Source organism: Canis lupus, chromosome 29, assembly GCF_048164855.1.
Source record: "Canis lupus baileyi chromosome 29, mCanLup2.hap1, whole genome shotgun sequence".
Lineage (NCBI taxonomy): Eukaryota > Metazoa > Chordata > Mammalia > Carnivora > Canidae > Canis > Canis lupus.
In genome coordinates this window covers 26133848-26149534 of record NC_132866.1, presented here as the reverse complement: position 1 = coordinate 26149534, position 15687 = coordinate 26133848, and the positions used below count along the sequence as shown (strand labels likewise).

The 15687-nt window shown below is 43.6% G+C and overlaps 1 protein-coding gene across 1 annotated transcript in view; it reads right to left on the bottom strand.

Annotated features, from left to right (window-relative positions):
- Positions 1 to 442: 442 nt before the first annotated feature.
- Positions 443 to 15687, bottom strand: part of ARL3 (ARF like GTPase 3) — a 36311-nt gene continuing 21066 nt past the window's right edge. Inside the window, exons 4-6 of the mRNA XM_072805511.1 lie at positions 11440 to 11490; positions 9746 to 9931; positions 443 to 723 (exon numbers count right to left, since the gene is read on the bottom strand). Coding sequence (XP_072661612.1) covers positions 676 to 723; positions 9746 to 9931; positions 11440 to 11490 — 285 coding nt within the window. The 3' untranslated portion in view covers positions 443 to 675. The remainder of the gene's footprint in view (positions 724 to 9745; positions 9932 to 11439; positions 11491 to 15687) is intronic.

The following is a 15687-nucleotide window of genomic DNA, read 5'->3' as shown; positions in this document are numbered from 1 at the left end:
TGAGGTATGTTTCTGTGGTGACTTGTTTGCAAGAAAGGTTTTTTCCCCCTCTCTCTCCAAAGGGTGAGGATTACATACACAGTCTCCTACCTGCATGACAAGATGGTTTAATCATCTGCTATCCCTCCCCTCCCCCCACCAGCCGCTTCCCACCCTAGCTTGGTTGGTGATGGTAAAAATCACTGCCCAGCACCAGCAAACACAGTCTGTGGTTTCAGAACCATGGGAGGGGGAGGAGGGGGATGTAAGGGACAGGTCAGGAAATAAATGCATGCAGCATAAGCTGCTTCTTCCTCTTTTCCTTTCTTTCTTTCTTTCCTTTTTTTTTTTTTTTTTGAAAGAAAAGCCCACTGGAATTGTCTAAACTGCAATGTAATCTCTTGCTCATTTAAAAGATCTCATTTTCTAATCATGTGCTTTGAGACATTTAATACTATTTCAATTATGCAGAGGAAATAATATAATTCCTTTATTTGAAAAATGATACTGAACCTCAGAGATCAGTTAAATCTACTGCTGGAATGGGGATTCTTTTTAAACTGTGTTGTTCCCTCTCTTCAAACAGCTGTAGCTGTACACAGATGGAAAAACATTTGGTCAGAAAGCAGCAAATTAGTGTTTTTCAGGACAGAATTCAGCTCCCGCAGCTCCTGCGTCTCTCCGTTCGTCTAGATTTTATTTCTTCTTTGCACTGACATTTTTGCAGACCCAGTTTATGCCGTCCTTTAAGGGAAATGGGCAGAGAAAGGCATATTAGTTTTAAGAAGGGCACCACACACTCAAGCCCCAGCAGGGAGTGGGGGAAGTGGGGGTGTCCTGGGTCCTCCCTCCCCCACCCCCAGGGGCCCACTTGGGTGACTAGGGACAGTGGCCTCCTGGGGAGGAGAGCACAGGAGGGAGATGGGAGGGGAGTGCCCAGTGTCTGAACTTGAGATGGATCCTCAGGAACTCCCTCTGAAAAAATAAACACATCTGCCTGGATCCAAGGCCTGATTGAAGAGCTATCAGAGATTCCAGCCATTTTTGGCTTTTTCTAAAAGCTGACCTTTGCCAGGGCATTAAATTCAATAAGCCACCCTTCTGGTACCCCAGTGTGTTTACAGTGTGACAGTGTACACTTGGGTTAAATTAAATTTTTTTGGAAAAACAAACCAACTGCAGTGTGTGTTACTAGACACACACTGGGGCAATGTGCATTTATTTCTCTTAGTGCAGCTCTACACAGAGGTTCCAAAGGGCTGGTCTGATTCTTGCAGCTTTAAGCACCACCAAGCTGAGGGACTCGGGAAGAAGGTTCCCTTAAAGGCACAGTGACCTTGAAAGTGTCCTCTCTTAGGCTGGAGAGGGGCAGCGGTAAAAACCACACAATGTCTACAGCCACCTGGCAGGCAGCATGATTTCTTTTGGATGCCAGGTCTGCCAGAGATGACCTCCTTTTCAGCCCCCTCTGGAGCCATCCCTGAATGCTCCCCCGTTCCCCCAGAGTCTCTCTCCGACCTTCAGGGGTGTGCAGAGCTCCCTCAGAAGCCCAGAACAAAATCAAAGAAGGCTCCTGCAACGAATCCCTTTGCTCTGCATCTGTAACACATACTCGCTGAGGTCCCAGTCACATTTGCACATCTCAGGGCATACATGACATGCAGAGCCCCGCATTTCCTGTGACCATGGAGCTAGTAGTTGAACCTGAACAGCTGAGACAGCTTAAAGTAATAAATATCAGCTGACACCCTTGGCCGTTTGGAGCATTAATCCCATAAACAATACATCACTGCAAAACAACCAGCAGGCATCCTATCTCCTGGCTAATCTGACCATAACCTGAATTTACAGTGATTAAAACTCTGCCAGTTGCCATCAGGGCACTTGGGCAGGAGAACCAGATAATCCGTTGGCTGTCCCAGGGCAGACTTTAGGGTGTTTGCCAAGATGTGGCTGGCCACGGCCCAAAGCCCAAAGGTGGACAGCACCTGGCAGCAGCAGTGTGGGCAAGGATGGGGGAGCGCCGAGGTGGGAGAAGATGGACTCCAAATGTGTCTCCAGTTACAACTGGGTCAGCTACTTACTGTGAAAAGCTGAGGCCAATTTTAAGACCGTTTTATGAAAAGGATTAATTTAAAGAAGCATGTTTAATTTGAGTAGCTAATTGGTTTCCAGGAAAAAAAATGCTCACCTGCCAGGAGACAAAAAGATTTTACAAATAAAAGAGGGATGAGCACGATAACCATCTTCTCCTTGCCTTCGAAGCTGAATAGCTCAGCACTTCTGTAGCACTTTCCACTTTCAGGAACCCGTACAAACACTATCAACGGTGTGTGCACCTCAATATTTTCTCCTCTAAAGAGACTTGCCGATTTTATCAAATCATCCTCTCAGAGAAATCAAGAACTGTGTTCCCACACTACACAAATGGTACTTTTTCCTCTTGTTTTATGGCTGATTATGGGGGGGGGTGTTCTTTTATTGTATGTAACTGAACATGAATGTGGTCAAAAGAGATAGGAAAAATATTTACTCAGCTGCAGGAACCCAAAGCAGAATGTGGAGGGTGAGGGGCAGATTCTTCCTGGTATCTGTTATGGAGGTAGAGGGGATTTAACCCGGGGAGTCCTGCTGAGAGGCAGTGTCTTCCAGATGTCCATGAGGGCCAGGGGTGGCAGGCCCCTTCCAGCCAGCCTTGCCGACAGAGGGCGCTCAGAGGTCAGTAGCCACCAGCTGACCTGCAGGGGGAGGGGGGAAGGGGGGGGGTCTTGGGCCCTCCACAGCTGCCGCCTGTAGCCTGGAGTGTGGGAACCTGGAGGGTGGGAAGCGTGGGGAGATTTAAATGGGACAAAGGCTTGTGGCTGCCCTGGCCGGGCGGGGGGGGGGGAGGGTGTCTGGGGGCTGCCCTGGTCTGCAGTGTCTGGAGGCTGAGGAGCTGTGCCTTTCTTGTTACTATCCAGGGGAGAACCTGAGCTGGAGGTAAGAGGTGTCGGGGAGGCCACAGTCAGTGGGGATGATGCCCCTTCGATCAAGTAGGGACAAGCTGTGCCAAGCTGCCCCTGGAAAGGGAACTCAGTAGTGTTGTCTGGGATCCCTGAGAGGAGGGTCCGTGTTGGACTGGCCTGAGGAGGTGGTTACAGAGCCTAGCATGGTATCCTGGTATCCGGCCTACAGCAGACGCTAAACTGGTATCTTTTAAATGAATCCTCATAACCACGCTGTGAAGTAGGTTCTGTTAGAATTTCCAGTCAGAATAAGGAAATGGGGACACAGAATTGTGTGAGGCAGGGGCAGGCCGTGAACCCAGGCAAGAACTCCAGCACCCATGCTCTTTAGTCAGTGGCACCTCTCAGTGAATGCCTCAAGCTCAGAGAGAAGGCAGGCCTCACCCTGAAGCTGGGAAAGGGGGGAGACCCGGGTCCATGTTCCTGAGGACTCCCAGCGGCTGCAGGGCCACCACACTGGATGTGCCCCCAGCCAAGCACCCCGCGTGGCTTTGAGGCAGCTCACCAGATATCCAAAGCTGGTTTTGGTCACTTAACTCTCAACGCTGCATGTGGAAGACTGCATATGTTTACCCGGCTGCACGACCCCAGCGTATTAACTATCTGCTGGACCACTGCCTGCAGTGGCGACTCCACACTCAGGGAGAACAAGAGGAGGGGCCTTCTGCTCCTCAGGCTCCTGTCCGTGCACCGCACTGCCCTTGTCTTACTTTGGCCAGGCCTTTTTTTTTTTTTTTTTTTTAAACAGATGACTGAGAAAAGGTGATTGTCTACGTGAAGTAGGTTACTGCTTTGCCTCCAGAGAAGGAAGTGAACTCATAGGTCTGTTTAATGGTTGAACCTTTATTGTTAAAAACTGGTTTGACCAAATTTCTGCACATCTGATCTTCGTCACGGGATGACGAAGTCATGGGTAGTCCCTCCTCTGTGCCTCCCCTGACCAACCTTGCTGAAACCCAATCTGAATTGATTAGCTTCAATTCATTAAGACTAAAGAGAGTCCTCGGACCTCAAATACTGAGCTTGGTTTAGCGTCATGGAAAGGAAAAACATTTTTACATTTTACTATGTCATGATATGATTGCCTCCGATAAACACTGGGAGACACAAGGCTGCCCCTAATCATGTGGGTGGAAACGCAGGAGTCCCAGGCCCCTGCACTCCAAGCCTGGAGGTATGCTGCTCCTTTCTAGGGGAAGAGTGGCTTCTGACTGCCATGCTCCTTTGATCTTGCTCTCTCTACCATGTATCCACCACTGCCTGATGGTTGGAAGGAAGCAGTAGTAGCCGTGGTTGCGTGGGCCTGGTTTTTAATGCCAGGAGGACTACCCGATCACATTAAGAAGGGAGGAGCTTGCACCCTTGCTGAGCAGTGCAGCCTATCCCATTGTGCCCCTGGGCTCAAGGAGTCAAGGTGTAGTTGAAGGCAGCACACATAAAGTATTGCTATCAATATTTTTTCTGGTGACAAAGGGTACTGCACCAGAGAGGTAGCAAAATCACATGTCTCGAGTTTGCTTTCTTGGTCTATAGAGAGGCTTGAAAATTTAAAAATAAACCTGAGGTCTGACTTGTAGATAAGCAGTTCCATGTACACTTGGAGTCAAAAATAACTGATGTCAGGCCTTAGAAAGAAGTGGTGAATGTCATTTTTTAAAATACTGAAATTCTGTTGGCTTATTAAGGGATAAGTCCACTCAATCAAGGAAAAAAAGAAACAAAAACGAGAAACTTAGCTAGTGAATGTTTAGTGGTGGTGTGCAAAGCTCACATCAGGCAGGGCTCAGATGGTTTGTGGTCCTTTCCATGTAGGCGAGAGGATTGTGAGCTGGATCATGACTCTTGTTTGGAGAAGGAAGACAGAATGTGGAAGAGATGTGGGAAAAAAGGTGAGCAGAAGGTGGAGGGCGTGGAGAGTAATCCGCAGGGAAATCTGCTAGCTCAGAGCTCCTAGTGGAGGCAGGCCTCTGTTATGACTGAGGCTGGAGGCCAGGCTGAAACTGCTGATCTCTGCTTTGAAAGGAAATTCTAATCCAGTATAATTTTAATTAAACACATACAGCATTTTAGAGAGGGGATATCTTCAACCACATAAAACTATAAGAGCAGAGGAGAGCTGTGGTTCAGGGTTCCAATTCAGGTTTGTAGGTGGAAGAGGGATTGATTTCTCTAAGCCAGATCCTCTGTTAACCATTTTCTAGACACCCAGGGGGAAGAAAGGAGTCCTGGAGCTAGATGCTGTGCACTGGGATAGGGCCTAGCCCCGAGGGCATGCAGGGAGGCTGCTCCCAAGTCTGTGAGGCCATCTGGCTGGGGGGCGGGACATGCAGGTTTCCCATCCCAGATATAGTTCAGATTCCCTTTTCTCTGCATTCAGCCCCTTGATATACTTGGGCCTCTTCCGACCACCCTCTGGACTGTGGGCCTCTCAGCAGGACAGCTTCCAAGATTGATGTTCTCTTTCAGCTTCTAGTGCCATTTACCTAGGCTCTGCTCTTGAAGGTTTCCCATGAAAACCTTCCTAAATCACATGATGGCCGGGCCTCCCCATTGCCATCAATCAGGCAAAGAGAGACCTGTTCTCAACTCTCCCGAAGCCCTCAAAAGTCCATTTCCATAGCCGGCTCAGGGATGTTGAACAACATATGCGCTGCCTGTCCTTGTAAAGATCGCACATATTTATTTGCCTTCTGAATATCAGGTAGATGGGCAGCCCGGGTGACTCAGCGGATTAGTGCTGCCTTCAGCTCAGGGTCTGATCCTGGAGACCTGAGATCGAGTCCCACACCAGGCTCCCTACATGGAGCCTGCTTCTCCCTCTGCCTGTGTCTGTGCTTCTCTCTCTCTGTGTGTCTCTCATGAATAAATAAATAAAATCTTAAAAAAAAAAAAAAAAGAATATCAGGTAGAGCAAGAATCTCAAATACATCCCAGGAATCATTCACTTTCATAGTCTCAAATCATGTGTTTAAGCTACTCAGCTAAGCAGAAGCAATCTATTTGCCTTATCCATCGGGAGGGTTTAGCTCACTATCTAGTGGATCTGCTCACCCACTGGAGGCTGTTACTTACAGGTGTGAGACCCGTCTCACAAATGTGTTTAGATTAAACCCCTATGCTCAGACACAATGCAAATAGGGACACTGTCTTTGAATACCTGAAACTGTATCAGAAATCCCAGGTCTTTAAAAAAAAACCTTTGTACATCTTCTTTCAGGGTCATTAGAGCTGCAGTGCCAGATGTTACTTGATCCATTTAATGTCTGATCATTTTGGTAGGTTTGCCCATGGCTGACTAGCTTTCAGGGAGTAGTAGGTGGAAGGGTGGGAGGGAAGAGTGGAAGGATGAAATAGGAATTAAGGGCATTTTAGTCTTCATGACACAGTATCCATGCCTGAAAGTGATCTTATGGACATTTTTCTAGTGACGTCTTTGATTTTGAGGAATACTCAAAGCCTTAATTAATAAGAATTATTAAAGGCCTGCACTTGACCTAAGCAATGCAAGAAAAGAATTCCATGTAAGTGACTCTTTTTAAAGTGAAACCCAAGAAACTGGCTGAGTGGGCAAGAGCTGAGGTAGGAGGCATTACCTGAGGGAGGGACACAGTCGGTCAATCGGTGCCTCACAATGAAAAGTGTTTCCACAGAAAACTCCCCGACCTTCCTCCCTCCCCAAAGGTTACCATTAGAGGACAATAGACAGCAGATTCCCTTCTTAATTAACATTTTTATTAAATAACTCATTTCAAATAATGGTTAAATTCTCTAAATTTATATCATTCTATTAACCATAATCTAATCTCATTAACCTTGAAATCCCAGTCTTAACTACCCAATTCTATACACCATGGTACTATCTACTAAACTAATTAAGTGACCTTCAAACTATTTCTCCTCCATATAAAATCATTATTTTTCTTGTTCACAGTTCTTTGTTGTATCTCTCTTGATATCATTTCCTGCGAACCTGCTTGCTGAAGGTCCCTGGTCTGAGAAGCACTTTCTGAACAAAATCAAACCACACATGACTTATCTCAGTTGATTCAAACTGGTTGATTTTAAAGACCACCCTTGCCTATCCCCACCATGGGTCTGATAGCTTCCTGCCTCTTTTTTGGCATAAAGATCCTGTTACTTAAAGGGAACTCCATTCCTATGATGGTTGACATAGCCAGGAACACAGAGCTCTCTACCCTCCTAATCTCTGCCTGACTGCAGGAGGAGAGTGGGGGCTGGACAGACAAGGAGTGCTCTCTCCCAACCTCCAGGCTCCTCTGAAGAAGCACCCTTGACTTGAATGCCAATACTCTAAATACTGATTCTAGATAACTCTAGCCCTCCTTTGACATCCATCCTCAAGGCTGATTGAAGAAACAAGAGCCTCACTGTTAATTCCAGCTTTGCTTTTTCTTCCTTTCAATACTCTGGCCCAGGGAAGATTACGGAGCTGTCAATTCCCATTTTCTCAGGGATATGACCACAACATACATTTTTCTCTAGTACCACCTTTGGAGTCTGCAACTCAAGACACTCTCTACTTTCCCTTTTTATTTTTAAGTTATCTATACCTATATGGGGCTTGAACTCACAACCCCAAGATCAAGAGTCGCACGTGCTACCAACTGAGGCAACCAGGCACCCCTGTTCTCTATTTTCTGTATTTGTGTTCTAAACCAGTTAGAAAGGCAGAATCCTCTTCCTGAGGTAGTTTGTACAAACACAAGAAAGCTATTATCTTTTCCCGGGCCTCCTCCTCACCAAAATAACCCCAGGCCTCGTGAATACCATTTTATGCACAAACCAGGGAACCGCCTTAGGCAAAACTTGGGTTTCTTTTTTTTTTCAGTGAGAAGCTAAATAAAATGATCAGAGTTTACCTATCAAAAACATCAAAAACCTATCAAAAACATACCACCAGTATACTTGTTGGATCAGCTTATAAATTAAACTGAAAAAATGCACTTAATTTGAAACCTGATAGACCTATAATCACATATGTAATTGCAATTTATAGAAGAGACTTGAGAAGAAAAAACTACTAGTGTGATTAGTTCCTTTGTCAAGTGGGATTAGAGGGGAGGAAAGAACTTTTCAGGTTTTAGTTTTATATACTTGTACATGAGACTATATTACTTTCCTAACCAGAGTCTGGGACTGAAGGAAATACCTAAGACTCAACACTGGCCCCCTCCCAAACCTAAATCTCACAGAGACACGCCCCCCCCCCCAGAGTTACAGCATCTGTTCTGGGGATGCAGCCGAGGGCCAGCCACTCTGGCTACTTGAAAGCCCCAACACACACACACACACACACACACACACACACACAGCTTCGTGGATTGAGGAGTCTGGAGGAGGTGCTCCTCCTGTGCAGACTGGTCTGCCCTCCGATCTAGAGGCCAAGCATAGAAGCGGGCTCCGGCTGTTTGTGTAACAAGAAAAAAGCCAAAGCAGCAAACAGATGGAACAACTGAGATAATTCTTGGAAGCGACTATTTGATTGAGATAAAAACAGTCAGACAGTTTTAAGACCAATCAATGTCAAATGTCTTAGGGGAGAGGGAAGAAGAGCATTAGAAGGGAAATAGAAAGAGGCTGCAGGACAAAAATTGAGAATCCAATCACAACAGACCAAATTGAGGGATCCCTGGGTGGCGCAGCGGTTTGGCGCCTGCCTTTGGCCCAGGGCGCGATCCTGGAGACCCGGGATCGAATCCCACATCAGGCTCCTGGTGCATGGAGCCTGCTTCTCCCTCTGCCTGTGTCTCTGCCTCTCTCTCTCTCTCTCTCTATGTGACTATCATAAATAAATAAAATTAAAAAAAAATTTTTATAAAAAACAACGGACCAAATTGAGAGAAAAGCAAACTGGCCATGCAGTTATGACACACGCCATATGGCAATGAGGGAAGATACCATTTCTTCAGATGTTGTTAAACCCCCCCAGCATCTTTGAACAGTACTGTCTGGTTCTCACAGCACTGTCACTTCCCTGGCAGGTACACCAGATGTTTAAAATGAAGTCTGTGCGGCATTCTGGGGCTCTGGAATAAAGAAGCAGCCCTGAGTGTCAATGGGTTTGAGGCTGCTTGGTGGGAAGCATCAGAGCTGAAACTATTTATCATTCTTTGAAGATGTAGGCTCTCAGGTATCTGGGATACAACCATTTTCTGCCCTAAATTCATATCAAATGAGGGGGAGACTGCTCTTCCAGTTTGTAGTTCCTCAGTATAAAGTGTGGGGCTGTCAGCAGAAGCCTCCCTGTGGGAAACCAACCTGAAGTAGCAGGAGAGACACCAGCCCTGAGGGCAGTGGAGTTAGCCAAGAGAAAAATCAAAACCCTTCTAGGGTAACTGGTATGCATGATTGTTGATGGCTGTTACCTTGGGAGCACAAGCATTTAGCATCCATAATATTAGACACAACACAAAACCCCCAACCCAATGATCAAAGAATCCTAGTTAGAAAGCATCTTCGAAGATCTTCTGTTCTGACCTCCTACCCAATGGGGTAGTTTGTCCCTCAAGTGGGGTGGTTTATCTATGGCTTTCCTGCAACAGTTAATGATTATCAGATTGGTTGCTAAGTAAAAAAGAACCGAACTCCTCCATGCCCTTCACATCCTGGAGTGGTTCATCTGCCAATCAAAGGCTATTTGTTTTATATCTTCTTTCTATCTAGCTCAGTTCAACCAATAAGACAGACTACGTTGGTTGGGCACCATGTTGCCAGGTAACCGAGCCTTCTGGTAATCTCACCTGAACGCCCTCTCCTGTGAGAGCTGAGCAGGACTGGATCTGCCAGACACGGTCGCGGATGGTGTGCAGGTTCAGTCCTTCTGCAATTTCAGAGGCAGGGGCTGCCGTGAGCAAATCCTGCTTGTTAGCAAAGATGAGCACTGGCACACAACTTAGTTTTTCTTCCTCCAGTAATTCAGCTAGTTCCTGGATCATTTTGGGAATGGATGGGAAGGGAAGGATGAAATCTATGATATTTAACCATGTACTTTTAATTAGAAAAACAAAAAACAAAAAACAGAAGTGTTAAGTTAATCAACTAACAACTTCCAAGGGCAATGGTTCTCAAACTTGAGCCTATGGAAGAATTTCCCGGCAGATTCCTGGGCCCATCCCAGAGATGCTGACTTTGGAAAGTCTGAGATAGGACCTAAGAATCTGCATTTCCACAGGTGGCTCTGCTATGGATTCAGAGATCATTGAGAAACACTGGTCAAAGGAGAAAACAAGTTGTAGATAGATATTTAAAATTTAGGATTGCTATCTACAAATGACTTTCAATGCACACACACATTTTTAAACTAGAAATGACAATGACTTTAGAGTTTATAATTCTGCTTCATTAATCTTACTTTCAAAGCAAGAATGCATGTGCACTGCACTTCATCAAACTCACATCCTAGAATAATTATCTTAGTCCACCTGGCAGTATGTCTGATATTTTGGTTATTGGTTGGGGTCTTAATTGTATGTTGATTCTGTCTGCAATAAGCATAGGAGATGGTGTGTATTTACCTGAAAGGACCTACCTCTTCCCTATTAAACTCTCATTTTAGCTACTTAGGACACTTGGGCTGTCAAAGGGAATTGGATAGTTCAAGAGACAGATCATTTTATAACTTTTTTACCTCTAAGGTCATGTTTAGCATTGATTCACATGAGTGATGATATAGAAATCATCAAGGTATGGAAAAGAGTTCCCAAACTAATTTTTAGGAAAAAGGAACATAAACACGGGGAATGCTACTTTTGGAAGGCCACCTGTGATAGTTTAGGATATAGGCCAAGGACTCTGCACACTTTCCTAAAGAGGTCATTCTACTCTTTGCTTCTTATCAGTATACTCCATCTGGGTAAAATGGTCTATGCCCACTGCTTCTCTATTTAAAATTGTGTACACAAATCTCACCATGTAATCATGTTGACATGTACTTTGCATTTTAAGGCACATTTGGGTTCAAAGTATATCTACCTCTTGATTGGAAACAAGAGGAGCTTAGTCTTGGCTTACATATTTCTTCCCATCCCTTCACAAATTTGTCAGAGGTACCCTTGGATCAATTAAGCTGGTATTGAAAAATGTACGTAGAAATGACAAGTGAATTGTTCCTCTGGGTTCATTTCTAAGTGGCCTGGGAATAACCCTGAAGAGCTTTTGGGCATGGGGGTAAGTTCCATTTATTTCTATTGTATTTATTTAATTTGACTAAAACTAAAAGGCTATCATTAAAAAATAGTTTAAGGGACTTTCAACTAATTTCCTTTCACGCAACTTTTTTTTGGTAACTGGTATTTTTGCTTGCTTGCCAGAATGACTGCGTTGTTTAAACTGCAAAGGTTAAACAAAAAATACCTCCCTCGCTCTCATACGTTTACAAGGTAGATTAATGAATACCTAGTTATTTGGAAAATATCTCAACAGAAGAATTATTTACCTGACCCGTCTCTTCAAATCTTTTTCTGTCTGCACTGTCAATGACATATATCTGTGAAGTAAAAGAAGGTTACTTCAATAAGCAGAAATGGAAAAAGACAGGGTACCTTCTGGAGAAGGAGCAGAGGATCCTCAGTCAGATTTCTCATTACCACAGCAAACGGAAACTGGCTGAAAAGTCTTACCTCATCTATGGATGCCAAATAAACTAATTAATTAATTAACTGATTGATTAAATACGGATACCCAGAAAATATGCCAAACAAAGCTTCAAAGTAGATGTCAGGAGAGCCAAGCAGGATAAAAATAGGTACATTTATTATACATTCACTAAAAATTCTTGTTTAGATTTACCCTATCAATCCTTGTTACAACTCTATGAGATAGATTTCATTATCTTCCCATTTTATATGTAGATAAACAAAAGCCTAAAGAAGTTAAGTATTATGCCCAAGTCCTTTTTTTTTTAAAGATTTATTTATTTATTTATTTATTTATTTATTTATTTATTTATTCATGAGAGACCCACATAGAGAGAGAGAAGCAGAGACACAGGCAGAAGGAGAAGCAGGCTTCATGCAGGGAGCCCTATGCAGGACTGGGTCTCCAGGATCACGCCCCGGGCCAAAGGTGGCACTAAACTGCTGAGCCACCCAGGCTGCCCAATGCCCAAGTTCTAACAAGACTGGAATTTAAACTCAGGCCCACCTGACAGTAAAGTCCACATTGTCAGGAAGGGATAGTTTTTTGAGGCATTTACAAATACCACAGTCCTGGAACATCATGGCTCTGAAAGTACATTCTGCAGTCTTAACTATACACTGATTTCAGGTGCCAAGGGAGGAGACCCACTGATCTCCATTTCATTCCCACCTTCTCAGGCTTGCTGAGAGGTTAAGATCAAGTATTGGGAATAGAAAGGGCATAGGCTTTGCCAGACCTAAGAGAAGTCTTAAGAGTCACCGTAAATTATAAATCTCAAGCTTTATCTCCCATCACTGAATTTTATTAATTGCGTAAATAACAATAAGGGAAATGAAAGAAGACCAAAAGAGAAAAATTATCTATAGTTATAGAACCCAAATACATTTATTATTTTAATTTCTTGTGAAAGTTCCCTTCTAGTTTTTCTTCATAATTAAAAAAGAAAATTATAGATATAATTTTGTTGGCCTTTTAAAAATATTATTTATTGGGATCCCTGGGTGGCGCAGCGGTTTGGTGCCTGCCTTTGGCCCAGGGCGCGATCCTGGTAGACCCGGGATCGAATCCCACGTCGGGCTCCCAGTGTATGGAGCCTGCTTCTCCCTCTGCCTATGTCTCTGCCTCTCTCTCTGTGTGTGACTATCATAAATAAATAAAAAATTAAAAAAAATATTATTTATTTAAGTAATCTCTACAACCCAATGTGAGGCTCCAACTCATGTCAAGAGTCACATGTTCCTCCAACTGAGGCAGCCAGGAGCCCCTTACAGGCCCTTTTTTCCATTAGAGACATATTCAATGTTTTCCCAGTTGCTAATCTTAAAAAATTATCAAATTTGCAAACTTTTTTAAAAGAATTTAAAATTGTTTTTAAACTAATGGCATTATGAAAACACTCCTTTGGGAAAGCATATTCACTTAAAAACAGCAAAGAACAATCTGCAAGCCTCACCTTTACCTCCTTTCAATTACATAAACTGGTACACTGTAATGCACTGTATGCATGTCAAATTCTGTGCTACTCTGAACATTCGCTCTCTTTTGAAAGAAAAAATTCCTTTCCTTGGTGCTCTCTCACTTAGAGTCACTCATACTAAATGTTATACCAGGAACCAAGTTTCAGCTGTTCCTCTGAATACCCTATGTTTCCACCTATACTTCTTTCATGGAGAATCACAGGAAGAGGAAAGATGGATGTGTTTGGTCTCGGTAATTTTTTTTTTTTTTTGTAGCCTTATTATTGTTGTTGTCAATATTACTGTGACTCAATGTCAATACATACATTAATGGGCTCTGCCCACAGATACCCCAGATTTGATACTGATTGTCTGATAAGTCAGCATGGAGAACAAGGTGGTAGCTTTTTTTTTTCCCCAGAGGGTCTGGCATTTTTAAAATAGCAGGCGTCGTATAAACATAGATGTGGAAAGAAGCAATGCAATGGGAAAGTAAATCTCAATACAAATATAGAATTGATTGGAATTAGTGGGGAGTCTACAGTGGATTTGGATGATCTTCACTCAGGCATCAGTGCAAGAAGATGGGAGGGAAGAAGAAAGAGTTAAGTGATCACTGGGAGGGAGTTTTGGGCTCAGAAGGCTGCCTGAAGGCAGGGAGCAGGTCACTGGGCAAGAAAGAAATTTACAAAGTAAGAAAATCTACTTGGGAGCAAAGGGTGTGAGTATGAAGGTAAGAGTGCAAAGAGGAAACTGAGACAAGGCTGAGAAGACAAAGATACAGTTAAGAAATTGATGTTTGGGGATCCCTGGGTGGCGCAGCGGTTTGGCGCCTGCCTTTGGCCCAGGGTGCGATCCTGGAGACCCGGGATCGGATCCCACGTCGGGCTCCCGGTGCATGGAGCCTGTTTCTCCCTCTGCCTGTGTCTCTGCCTCTCTGTCTCTCACTGTGTGCCTATCATAAATAAATAAAAAATAAAAAAAAAAAGAAATTGATGTTTGATATGATGAAACACAGATGGAGAGAAGGGAGGTTTGGAAAGACGGTTTATTTTTATTTATTTATTTATTTTTAAAAGATTTTATTTATTTATTCATGAGAGACACACAGAGAGAGAGAGAGAGAGAGAGAGAGAGAGAGAGAGCAGAGACACAGGCAGAGGGAGAAGCAGGCTCCATGCAGGGAGCCCGATGTGGGACTCGATCCCGGGTCTCCAGGATCACACCCTGGGCTGAATGCGACACTAAACCACTGAGCCACCGGGGCTGCCCCAGGAAAGATGGTTTAAATCACAGAAAAGAAAGATCACCAAATGCCAGAATCTGATGGTGAGTGAGAAGACATTTTTAACTTAAAATTGCTAAATTACTTGCTATTTATTGCTTTGACAAGAATATTTTCATTAAAAGATTCAAAAGGAGGAGGCACCTAACTGGCTCCATTGGGGAGCATGTAACTCTTGGTCCCGGGGTCGAGATTTCAAGCCCCACTTTGGGGGTAGAATTTATTAAAAAAAAAAAAATTTCAAAAGGAGGATTTTCCTAAACTACACATAAATTCTTTTTTTTTTTTTTTTTTAAAGATATTATTTATTCATGAGAGACACAGAGAGAGAGGCAGAGACATAGGCAGAGTAAGAAGCAGGCTCCCTGCAGGGAGCCCAATGTGGGACTGGATCCCTGGATTCCCGGATCACACCCTGAGCCAAAGGCAGATGCTTAACTGCTGAGCCACCTAGGCATCCCTTAAAAATAAGAAAAATTAAAAAAACAAAAACAAAACATTATGGTCTTCAAAAATCAAGTTGCTCCCTCTGCCTACGTCTCTGCCTCTCTCTCTGTGCTTCTCATGAATAAATAGAATCTTAAAAAAAAAAAAAAGTTGCATAAAGCTATTCTAAAATGAAGTTATAATCCACGGCACTTAGAATGATGCTTTATGTAAGCAAAGCCAATTCATATCTTCCTTGGCAGTTGCTTTGAAAGTTTTATTTGGTTGTGGGAGGAAGAGCCAGAGAAGATTTTTTTCTTGATGGAAGTTTAACCCAACTCCAGATTACCCAGAGACTAGTTATCCAGCCATGTGAATGGAGGGCTCTTTGTCTCTTCCCTAGTTTCCGTTCCTCTTCCCTCCTGCTGCCACCTTTTGGCCATTTTACTGCTCCTACGTATTTCTCATCAAGAGGGATAGGAAGAGATAAGGAAAGATGACACTAAGAAGTGGGCTTTGTATGTTAGCTCCAGGAAAAGTCTAAGAGGAAGTTGAAACTGAGAAATGAGGCTTCTGGGTAATAAGGTTTTTGATTATTTGTGCTCTAGAAGTATTGAGGCTCAAGTGATATCACAGAAACAGTGTAAGTGATGGTTGGTTGAGATCTACCTCACTTGATGTCCTACACTTTGGATATGGAAATGATGACAAAGTTACTTTGTTTCTATTATGTTGCATCTGAACACAGAACTGATAATAAAGTAAATGGAGCTTAGGAGTAATATGACAATATCTTGAAAAAATTTGTGTATTTTTAATCTATCAAAAAACTGTTACCTTCAGGCCTAAGAGAAATGGAAGATCTTTTGTCCCCTCC